This window comes from Salvia splendens, chromosome 19 (genome assembly GCF_004379255.2).
Source record: "Salvia splendens isolate huo1 chromosome 19, SspV2, whole genome shotgun sequence".
NCBI lineage: Eukaryota > Viridiplantae > Streptophyta > Magnoliopsida > Lamiales > Lamiaceae > Salvia > Salvia splendens.
Window position 1 is genome coordinate 25,054,977 of NC_056050.1, and position 12,499 is coordinate 25,067,475.

Genomic DNA, 12,499 nt, shown 5'->3' on the forward strand with positions numbered 1-12,499 from the left:
TAATTTAAATTGAGATAGTTATATACATTTAAACTTTTGAGATATTTTAAAAAAGTTATTTATAACTACTTTATTGTTAATTGACATAAATACCATGATTGACATTTTTTAATATATTGATACTCGAAAAATAATAGATATTGGCTCTTGATTTGATCATTCATAGTTATTAATTTAAATATAAGTTAACAATATAACACACTCATTAGATTCCTCCATAATTGGGTTAATCTATCTTAATAGGGTATTAATAAATTTTAAACCAAAGTTATTCAATGTTAATTAAAATGATTACGTTGGTACATTTTTATTCAAGTAAGTGCATATCATTTGACTTATGTTTGAACAAACAAATACTTTCGATAACCATTATGATCAATTGTGATTTAACAACGCAGGGTGGTAAGTAGTGATTATATGATTAAATTATCAAAATTTTAAACAACTTAACTGCTCATTATTTACAAAATAGTCCAGATTCGTATATTACTAGTATTTGTGCTACGCAAATTATGAATAACTACTACTATTGTTTTGACTCTTTTGAATAAGTATTAGTATTAGAAATTAGAATTTAATTTATTTACATGTTTATGACTTCAAGAGTGTTGACATCATCGTTTTTCCCGGTGGAACATTGGATTTAACGTGAGGATGCCCGCGGAGGATCGAAGATGCCCCACCTAACGTGCGCTTATCTCTTAACGTGCGCTTATCTCTTAACATGCGCATCCTGTTCCACTATTAATTTCCAGCTCCTTCACTACTAATTTGCTTCTATCGTTTTTGTCTCTTCTCAATTGCTCTCAGATTTCGCTGGCATCTTCATAAACCCTACTCTCCTGCACCCCTGCAAATCGCCGCTCCAATTCTGCCTAATTTCCTTGGGTAATTTCTCATTTCTGTTGTGAATTTTATACTTCATTATACCGTTGTTTAAATTTGATTTCGATCTTCTGTTACTCGGTCAGTGATTCGAGTGTTGTTGTCGTTGTTTATAAGAGAAATTTTGTATTTCTGGAATGATAGGGGAGAACGACCTTTTGAAACCGATTATTTGATATGCTTTTCCTATCTGGATTGGAAAGGAAATGATGCTTATATAAGAAGTGGTGTTTTTCTGTTGAATTATGGATGTTTTTTTATATATGTATATGTATAATCATGGTTTTGCCCCTTTCAATCTCTCTATTGAAACAGGAGATCTTTTTTCTGTATGAAAAAATAGAATTTCCCTTCCACAGCAGAAAAACAAATTGAAAACCTCATTCACTGAATGATGATGTTTAAGCTGTAGGTGGTTGAGTTAATTTTTCTCTTATAAAGACTTGCAGAAATCTACATGTGCATGTTTCCGCGACCAATGCTTATTCCAGCTTTTTTTGTGATGCCTTGACCATACTTACATGTACCAATAGTTGTATTGTGTCAAATAGATGGCCATCGTAGAGTGATGCAAATATAAGTCGATACCATTTCTTATGAGATATAGTAAAGTCAGAGTGATTTATTTACACGTGATCCCCTGATATGGAAAGTTAAACGTAATCCACAAGCTAGGAACACACTCTTCTAGGTATATTAATTGATCAATTTGGCGTTTCATTTTATTTTGACTATAGTATGTTTTCTGGAGAGCTCTCTGTTCGTCGTTATATAGGATTAGTTCATTTTTCAAGCTTCCCCAGTTTATATCTCTTGAAACTGTGAAGTGATAACAAAGTTACCTTGTCTGTTTGAAACAGGATGTCAGTTCTAAGTCTCTTTCAGTCGCGGATGTGAATGCGTCTACTATTTTGTCATAACTTTTGAAGTGCTCAATCAGCTTCCTTAGCTCCTAAAATGGATCGCAAGGACACATCTGGCTTTGTTAGCGGGGGTTGCTTCACTAAAAGCTTTGTCACAATTTCTAGCCATTAGAGTCTTTCCTGCCCTTTCCTACCGTGTTCCTTAGAAATCCAGAATTTTATTCTTTTCATTCATATCTTGTTCATATATATTTTCTTTTACTTGGGTTGGATAAAATTACAAATTTATTGCATGGATGGAACCCTTGGCAACTATATCACTTTCGCCTCTGCATCAAACGATCAGGGCAAAGTTGTGCACAGCGTTACATGTGATCTGGACTTTCATTCACCTGGGGCATTAGGATCTTTTGTTTCCAAGGGAAGCAAGAGAAAATATAGTTCCTGCAATCAGCCTATTAAATTCAAAGATGGGTCTTCATTGGTTCTTGAGTTGGGACTTCCATCCAGCTCCTGCACTACGATATGCTCGGGAAAGGAGGCAGAAGAGGAGTCTTCTCTGGATCTTGGTTTAAGTATGAACCTGAATGTGGGAGCTAACAGGCTATCGAATCTAAAGAAGGTCTCTGGTGGGACACTAAATGCAGTGAAGATGCAGAGGCCTGTAATTGATCTGCAATTAAGTCTGTCCACTGAAACTACTGAATCTGATGTAACCTCTGTGACCCAAGAATTACTCCCTTGCCAGAATTACTACGAGTCGCCAGTTTTAGCCCCGACAGTTGAACAGCCAAGAGATGAAGGATCAACATCAGCTCGATGGAAAAACAATCCTTTTTTTCCTCCCGTGAAATGTCAGCGAGCGATTACTATTCCTTATGACCAAGGCCATGGCAGTAACAACCCTACTACTGTGGACCTGAGTATCTTGCCGTATCCAATGACCCCCCCAAGTTCTATTGGAACCATTTCTACACCGGTAAAACAACGGAAAACTAGTGTTAAAACTTGCCTGTTTGAAGATTGCACCAGGGGTGCCAGAGGTGCTTCTGGTCTGTGTATTGCCCACGGAGGTGGCCGGAGGTGCCAGAAAGCTGGCTGCCAGAAGGGAGCTGAAGGTAAGACTGTTTTCTGCAAGGCACATGGTGGTGGTCGGCGTTGCCAGCATCTTGGGTGTACTAAAAGTGCAGAAGGTCGTACTGACCATTGCATACGCCATGGTGGTGGTAGGCGGTGCAGTCATGAGGATTGCACTCGGGCATCAAGAGGCAGGTCTGGTCTGTGCATCCGTCATGGAGGTGGGAAAAGATGCAAAATAGAAAATTGCGCTAAAAGTGCCGAGGGTATTGCTGGCCTCTGCATATCTCATGGGGGTGGGCGGCGCTGTCAATACGCCGAATGTACAAAGGGCGCTCAGGGAAGCACAGTGTTCTGCAAAGCTCATGGTGGTGGCAGAAGGTGCACGTATTTGGGATGCACGAAAGGGGCTGAAGGGAGCACTCCGTTTTGTAAAGGCCATGGTGGTGGGAAACGATGCACATCAGAAGGATGCAGCAAGAGTGTTCACGGGGGTACTCTATTTTGCGTTAACCATGGCGGGGGTAAGAGGTGTGCAGTGCCTGAATGTACCAAAAGTGCGAGGGGACGCACAAATCATTGCGTCAGGCATGGTGGCGGTAAAAGGTGCAAGTTTGAAGGATGCCCAAAGAGTGCACAAGGAAGTACAGATTTTTGCAAGGCACACGGTGGAGGAAAAAGATGCTCTTGGGGACATCTGGGCTCAGGTCTCGGCAGTCACGGCGCTGTTCCATGTGATAAGTTTGCAAGGGGAAAGTCTGGCCTCTGTGCTGCCCATAGTGTACAAGTGCAAGAAGAAAAAACACATGGTGACTTTTCATTGGGTTCGGCAACGCAAGGCCCCAGTTTTAGTACATCTACACAGATGAATGGCGTTTTTGCACCTGGAGCTGGAATTTCCTATCACGGAAGCACTGGAGCAACGTCGATAGGTTTCGGACACGCCCAGGCCTCTGTGCCATTTGCAGTTGGAAATATTCGCTGGGATCAGATGTCTCTTCCGGAAGGCAGGGTCCATGGAGGTGCCTTGATGGCAATGCTTGGTGGACGCACAATCGCTGCAACGGCAGATAGGATTAAAGAAGGCAGTGGCTGATTAGGGAATCATGTGCATCTGATTTGGCTGGTAGGTATGAGTTATATTGAAGTATGTGGTAGTATATCATGTTTGAATTCAGACAGTAATGGGTATGATTATGATTATATTATGGTGGTTAAGAATTTAGACAGTAATGGGTATGATTATGATTATATTATGGTGGTTAAAGATTATCACTAGTGTATAAACTGAGGTCAAGCGTCGTGCTAGTTACATAGGTTTGGATTTAGTTAGATTGCCTTTGTTTTCAGTAGATATATATTCAAGTTATGAACATATTTGCTGTAACTACTGTTGTCTTCATCTTTTGATATTGGGTTTGGGTCCTAGTTTAATAATTTGTGTCATTTTGCGTTATCTTTTTTATTTTTTCTTCTCTCTTTTCCCTGCTAGTTTTGTTACTAACAATTATAAAACCATGATTTATTGACGCAAATTCTTCTCTGTGGTATTCTGTTCAGAGAGGTGTGGTGTGGAAGGGTGGGAGTAAACCGAGTAATTTGAAATTTTACATTTTTCTATTAATGTTATTTACTAAAGGAGTAAAATCTAATAACGTTATTTTAAAATTTTAGATTTTCTATTAATAATTTAATATTATTTTTAAATATTAATTTAAATCTAAAGTATGTTATTTTAAGGGAACGTACAAATCACAAGCTTTTCCCGAAATCTGGTATTTCTCCCAAACTTTAAAAGTGGTGATAAATACAATGAACTTTGGCCGATGTGTCAATTTCCTATGATGTTAATTTTCGGCCGGTTTTAAAATCGTTGTTTATTAAGGCATCTTCTTTTTCGCAGAATTTGGGTTCAAAATGACGACACGTTCTAATTTTAAAAATGGTGCGTTTTGCTCACCTTCCGGGGGTAACATGTAAGACGTCTGGTGAGCCACATTAACTAAAAATTAGCTGAAAAATTAACTTTATGGGATATTAACCTATTGTCCAAATTTAATGATATTTCTCACCACTTTTAAAGTATTAAGTACATAAATTTATGAGTCAACTTTCATTTAGCTCCTAAAACTTTTAATGTGAAAAATATGACAAAAAGAAACTGCGTATGTTTTGTATTTAAAAATAGTTAAAAGGAAAATAATAAACTACTAAAAATTCTTTGATGTACAAACATAATTACTATTGAAAATATAAATTCCAGCATTTTTGTGTAAATGGATTTTCTATCCTAACAAAATTTTTAAAAATGAAAGGTTCATTCGAAACCAATGTTTCATGTGATCACACGAACCAACCTATTTCGCATGATGTTTAAACCAAAAAAAAAAATCATCCGAGATCAGAGTTCATGCAATATACTCTCCCCGTCATACGAGAATATACACTCTTTCCTTTTTAGTCCGCCTAACAAAAATATGCATTTTCTAATTTTGGAAATTCTTTTCTCTCTAATGAGGTGAGACTTATTTTTCACTAACAATACTTTAATTACTTTTTCTCTCTACATCTCTTACTTTACCATTTTTGCATTAACACCTATGCTGAACCCAAAGTATATATATTTTTTTGGGAAGGAGTCGAAATTGAACAATTTATTGTTGTAATACAACGTTCAAACAATCACAATCGAATAATTTTGCGTGAAGCTTCAACCTAAATTGTTTTGGCAATACAAATTGCTAGGGGCTTCTTGCTCAAAATTTATACTCCCGTCGTCCCAAGGAAGATGACTCATTCCTTGGATGACACGGGATTTTATGCAACTTTATTTTATGTGTTAAATAGAGAGAGTAAAGTAAGATAGATGGAATAAAGTAGAGATGAAATGTGTTTTCAATTTTAGTAATGAGTCATCTTGGTTGTGACAATTAAAAAAAGAAAGTGAGTCATCTTCAATGGGACGGAGAGAATATTTGTTTTGGTTCAAATTTTAAACTTTAATCTATAGGGGAGGGGAGCATTAGGGTGACACCATATTTAGAGTGAGACCATAATACTAATCATAGCCATTAGAGCATCCTCATCCATGCTCTTAGGCAAGAACATGGAAATGGGCCCGGACCCACTTTTATTCATTTTTTACTCTCTGCTCTTCCCCAAGAGCACAACACTCACATTCATGCTCTTCTGCAAGGATACGCTCAAGGGTCCCACCATTCTATTATTCAATTTAAATAAAAACATTTCCACAATATTTGCATTAAAAATACCCAGAATACTATTACAAATTAGAAAAAAAAATAAAAAAGTACATAATTAAAATCCTAAAAATTAAAATTACATAATTAAAGTCCTAAAAATTAAAAATTACATAATTAAAATCCTAAAAAATAAAAATTACATAATTAAAATCCTACAAATTAAAAATTACATAATTAAAAATACCCACGTGGAAGACTAGTCCTCTGGCCCTATCCCCAATGTTTTTTGGAGACCCCGTATCATTGCCAAATATGAATCAAGTTGCTCAGGAGTCATCCGAGACCTATCGACCAAATTGAGTTGAGCTAAAAGGGTCCACAACGAGTTGGTGGGGGATTGAGGTGGCACAAAGGGAGCGGGAGTGGGGGTGGATGGAGTCTCGGCGCGGCGGCGGTTGGCCGTCGCCTTCTTCTTTCCTTACGGCCGGCGTTGGGAACTGCTCGTGCCGTCGTCGGGGCTACCCAAGTTAGCTCCGGCAAGCTGGCTAACCACCTCATCGGAGCCGCCGTCGGATAGGGATAACGACCTCGACCCTTTGCTGGAGGAGCTGGAGGAGGATGATAAGCCTCCCATATACTTCGGATTTCTACACACCTGCTGCCAAGCGCCGAGGTGCTTGAATGGGTTAGTAATGCATGGAATGGTAGGTCGACATGGTGGCCGTGATGATGTCGGCCTCGCTCATGCCGCTCCCCGCCGACCGCTGTTCCTGGAGGTAATAACCCTGGAACTTTTAGATTTCTTCGTTGGCTCTGAAGATGGCATTGCGCACCATACTCTCATTGCGCTCGATGCTTCCCTCCGGTCGGTTAGCATTGTACCGGCGAGAGACGCGCCACCAAAACCTCTCCCCGGTTTGGTTCGTGCCGGTTTTCGGATCTTCGGATATTTCGAAATAGGCTTTGAACATCTTCTCCATCTCCGGCGGAGTGTATGCGGTGCGGATGTGAATGTCACCGCCACGACTATGAGTAGGAACACTACGAGGACGAAGAGGAGGAGCGCTAGGGTTGTCCTCCAGAGTTTGGGAGCTGCCTATCCCTCCCGATCCTTGTTCGGGTGTCCACCCGTATCACCCATCGGTGGCATCTTGCTTATCCGGTAGCCACCCAGAATTTGAGAACCTTGGGTTTGAGGAGGGACCGAGAATTCCGTATCCGGATGAGGGAATGATGTTGGGTTGAACCATTCGTGGTTCCATCCGCGAGAGTCGGTGGGGTGATCGCCGAAGCTAGACATTTTTTTTGCAAGAGTGATGACAAACACAGATTTTGCATGTTTTTAAGGACTAGATTTGACTTGTTTTAAATGTCAATCATGCAAATTATGTTCTTAAATTGCATATGTTATACATTTGGTATTTTTGACGTGTTTGTTGATAAATGATAGAAAAAGATAGAAAAAGGTGAAAAAAAGCCAAAGTGCAGCAGCCTCTGTTCGAGCCCATTCTGGAAGCGATTTTGAAGTCCAATCAGTGCTTACTATATGTCATTCTCTTCGTCTTCGAAAGAGCTTCGCTTGGATATCTCGCATGTCTCAATCGGAGTTCTGTGGAGAAAGTTATGACAATTCTACGAACATTGCGCAGTGCAGTCAAAGCTGGCGGGAATTTAGGCGGAAATTCACGGAAGAAAAGAAATTATTATATTGTGAAGCCAAATCTCTCCTATTTCTTGTAGGGCACGAAATTTATAAAAAATAAACCTTTTTCCAGCCTATAAATACCTTTAAACCTAATTCACAATCTTCATCTCAGAGCCTCCAATCCTCCCCCTCTACACATTCTTCCATTCCATCTTCCACACATAATTCATCCATCTTCCATTGGAGCGGAGCTCTGCAGATCCAGGCAAGAAAAGACTGAAGATTGAAGATTCAACCTTGGGTTTATCAATTTCTTTCATGTCTTATACTTTAATTTTTATTTTTACTACTTGTCTATGAGTAGTTATACATCATTTGTAGATTTTTTGGTGAAAACTATTATGAATATGTTTTGATTTATTGAATTGAACCCTTTTCTAGCTCTTGTGATTATTTTGCTTGTTCTTGTGCTTTTATTGTTCTTTTGTCTGGCCAACTTTAGAACTATGTCCGTCTAACTAGATTAATCGAGAGATAGCTAGTTTTACGTGGTAAAAGGAACGAGTACAACACATAGGTTTATCTGCACTCGAGAGAGGGGACTCTTTGTGAGGGCTTGAGTCTTAGGAACTTAAGGAGTTAGAATCTAATCTATTGGAAGGAGACTTTGATAGTTAGACTCTAATCTACTGGATAAGTGCACTCGAGAGAGGGCTTATCTGAAAATCGCGACTTTCCTAATAATCCTGGAGACACATAAAGGTAAGGGTTCTGTGAGATTAATCATCACTAGGTCGTAGTAGTTGGATCCTAAAACTCTACTTTCTCTAGCCTGCTTTGTATTATTTTGTTTTTATATTTGTTTATATTTTTGTCTAGTTTATAAAACCAAAACCCAATACTTTGTGTCTCTAGATAGTATATGACGCTTAGTATATGATAGCCAGTTGCAATCTTATTCCCTGTGTTCGATATCCTGGTACTGACCTTTAGCTATACTAGTTCTACCCTGTAAACTTGCAGGTATTTTTAGTGCTAATAAATAGTGCATCAAGTGAAAAGATTGAGAATTGATGAGAGAATTTTGATGAGAATTGTATAGTGTGGTGTGAAATTTTTGTGTGGAAATGAGGGTATTTATAGATGAAAAATGTGAATTTTGGGGGAAAAAATGAATAATAAAGTAAAAGTGGAGAGAAAACGGATATAATGTATTGGGAAGTGGGAAAATATTTTTTTTAAATTTAAAAACGATTTTTAAATTAAATTCAAATTAAAAAAATAGAAAAAGCCAACGGCATTGCCGTTGGCCAGTAGAATGCTGCCACGTCGCCCTGCTCAGCGGCACTGACGTGCTCGATGTAAAACAACACTTCACCTTTTGAGACCCCAAACACTTCACTAGTCCTTGCTCATCGGACCCCAATTTTAAAAATAGAACGCATCGTCGTTTTGAACCCAAATTACATTTACAATCGTTTTCAAAGTCATCATTTATTAAAGCATCTTCTTCTTTCTCACAAAATTAGTATTCAAAACGAAGATGTTTTATTTTAAAAAAGACTAAAGTCCCAAAATGGTCCTTAACATATTGCGTTTTTTTTATTTTGGTCCAAAACATTATCTTTTGAATTATTCGGCCCCTCACATTTGAAATCGGATCACATTTGGTCCATTTTGGACGGTTCCGTCAATTTTTTGACGGTTTTAATTACCGGGTCACAAGTCCGTCACTAACTGGGAGAAACAGATCCGTCACAAATCCGTCACTAATCACCTAAAAACTTATTACTTGGATTTTATCGTCATATTTTGATTCGTTAAACCTTATAAACGTACGTAACATTTTGTATAATTCTAAGCTAGAAATCATCCAAAATTATTGGTAAATTTGCTAGAAACTCCGTAATATTTGTTTGATTGATCGATCAAAACATAAAACCATCAAAAGATCACGCAAATTCAAGTCAAATTCAAACCAAGAGCCAAATAAAACGAGTTTTGATTTTACAAAAACATCAAATTTAAAAATCACCTAACAATAACTCCAACGGCAGTTAGTTTCATCACGCCTTGAAGCACAAAAACTGGTGGTGGTGGTGATGGTGGCCGTGGAGGTGGTGGTCGTGGTGCTCTGCCGTCTCCTTGTCGATCAGGCAGGGGATGTTGATCGGACCTTTCTGACTGAAACCGTACTCCTCCTCCGACGCCTTGAGCAGCTGCGTGAACAACGGGTGGTTCACGTACATCACCGGAATCACAAACCGCTGCTGCTCGCCGCCCTGCCCAACCATCACCGCCAGATACCCCTTCGGAATGCTCCGCCGCTAGTGGTGGTGGTGGAAGTGAATGTGCGGCATGTTTTCGAGATTCAGTTTAACCAAATCGATGTGAAATTGATTCAATCTAACCAAATCGATGTGAAATTGATGCGCAAAATTAGATGCAGAGACAAATCGACGGATGCTAGATAGAGAAAGGCCAGGGATCGGAGGCGGAGACGACGAGTTTGAAGGTGGTTAGGGCGGAATCGGTGAGAGATCTAGGGATGTTGCTCATGGTAGATGATTGCGCTTGAACTGAAACACATGAATTGGATTGGGAATTTTAAGCTTCAATTTTGCTTATATAGATGGAGAGAGAGAGATTGTGTAGGGTTTGTTTCTGGTTTTGGATTCGGAGTTTATACGGATTTGTGACGGATCAGTTTCTCCCAGTTAGTGATGGATTTGTGACGGATTTGTGACCCGATAATTAAAACCGTCAAAAAATTGACGGAACTGTCCAAAATGGACCAAATGTGATCCGATTTCAAATGTGACGGACCGAATAATTCAAAAGATAATGCTTTTGACCAAAATAAAAAAAACGCAATATGTTAAGGATCATTTTGGGACTTTAGTCTTTAAAAAACGATGTGTTTTGTTCACCCTTTGAGATTACACGTAGGGCATCCAGCTAGCCACATTAAAAAAAAGGCTGAAACATTAACTTTATGGGATATTGACACATCTCCAAAGTTCATGGAATATCTCACCACTTTTAAAGTTAATGAGAAATATCAGATTTTGAGGAAAGTTTATAGTTAATGGGAAATATCAGATTTTGAGGAAAGTTTATGATTATTATGGCTATTTTCATTGCCACTTTAGTTTAAATTTGTCATGTCAACTTTCATTAACCTCCTAAAACTTTTACCGAGAAAAATATAACAAAAAAAAAGCTTCATATATTTGTATTTAAAAATAGCTTAAAGCAAAATTACTAAAATACTGAAAATTCGTTGATTTACATACATAATTACTTTTAAAAATATAAATTCCAGCATCTTGTGTAAATAGATTTTCTATCCCTAACGAAATGAATAAAATTCATGTCCATGCAAAAATTCAAAGTTTCATGCGATTGCACTAATTGAGAGATTTTGTGCACAATAATAGAGTAATTCCTCTGTCACATAAAAATAGTCTTCTTTTTCATTTTGGTCCGTCCCATAAAAATAGTCATTTTCTGCATTTGCCAAGTCTTTTCTCTCTTATAACAATAGTTCAATTTCTTTTTCTTTCTACATCTCTCGTACTTTACCCGTTTTGCATTAAAATCTATGTCATCTCCAAAGTCTTTATTTTTATGGAACGGATGAAGTATATATAAATTCATAAGTCAAAAGGAAAGGTCCTTTCGAAACCAAAGTTTCATGTGATCACGCGAACCAGGCTATTTTGTATGGTGTTAAATGTTCATGCAAAACTTCAAGTTTCACATGATTGCGTAAATTAAATTTTTTTTATAAAACAAAAAAATGTCTCATCTAAAATCAAAGTTCATGCAATATTTCGAAATTGAACAAATTACTGTAATACAACGTTCAAATTAACACAATTAAGTGATTTTGCGTGAAGCTTCAACCTTAATTATTCTCATAATATAAATTGATTATTCTTGTAATATAAACTGCTAGGGGCTTCTTGCTAAATATATAGTATATTTATTTTGGTTCTAATTTTAAACTTTGATTTATATTAAAGTATTAATTAAATAAAATAGCTATTGTGTTTGGCTGACGAAAAAGCTCTAAAGAAACGTAATAACAATCAAATCGCAAAACCATAATCCTGTTTAAGATGATCATCGCTTTCCAACACTCCAACAAGCAATACTAGTCAACAAGTTCATTTTGATTAGTGGAGAGGGATCAGTTATGTCCTTTCCTAAAACATATCCTAACACTAATAAAAAGTTAACACGTATATATTTTTAAACAAATTTAAAAAATACACTAAAAATTCCTATTGTGAGGAAAGGTAGGATCTAGTGTATAATTAATTTTTCACTGGTTAACAAATTAATATTTGTTCGAAGTCCAAAATAATTAGTTTTTAATATTCTGTTCTTAAAATACATTATCATTTTTACATTTTCTTTTGCGTATAAACTTAGCAACATTTTACTCTTAAGTTATGAATTTATTCAAATGTTTACAACATATACTTATAGGTCTTATTTCAATGTTATAGAATTTTCTATTTTAATCATATACATCTAACTTTTTATCTATAAAATTCTAGATATTGTCACTATAAAATCAATATATTTCAACTATAATTATTTCAATAAATTAACTATATCAAGTTTGTTTGTTTATTTCAACAAAGTTACTATATACTTTTGTAATTAAATTTATGGTTAATTGACCAAAGTTAATAACTAATTAATTTCTCAATAGATCAATTCGTATTTAAATCAAATATTTGTACTCCTAATTGTTAATTATAAACAATTTTACTCTCTCTATCCCATGTTACTCACGCCATTTCTTTTTGGGT

At 37.0% G+C, this 12,499-nt stretch overlaps 1 protein-coding gene and 1 pseudogene across 1 annotated transcript; one reads left to right on the forward strand and one right to left on the reverse strand.

Annotated features, from left to right (window-relative positions):
* The first annotated feature begins 757 nt into the window (after nt 1-757).
* Nucleotides 758-4,259, forward strand: LOC121780204. Its single transcript, XM_042177735.1, has 2 exons — nt 758-888; nt 1,746-4,259. Exon 2 carries the CDS (start codon nt 2,041-2,043, stop codon nt 3,919-3,921), a length of 1,881 nt encoding a protein of 626 aa, XP_042033669.1. The 5' UTR covers nt 758-888; nt 1,746-2,040; the 3' UTR covers nt 3,922-4,259.
* A 5,364-nt stretch (nt 4,260-9,623) lies between these two features.
* Nucleotides 9,624-10,315, reverse strand: LOC121778672 (annotated as a pseudogene).
* Nucleotides 10,316-12,499: the final 2,184 nt, after the last annotated feature.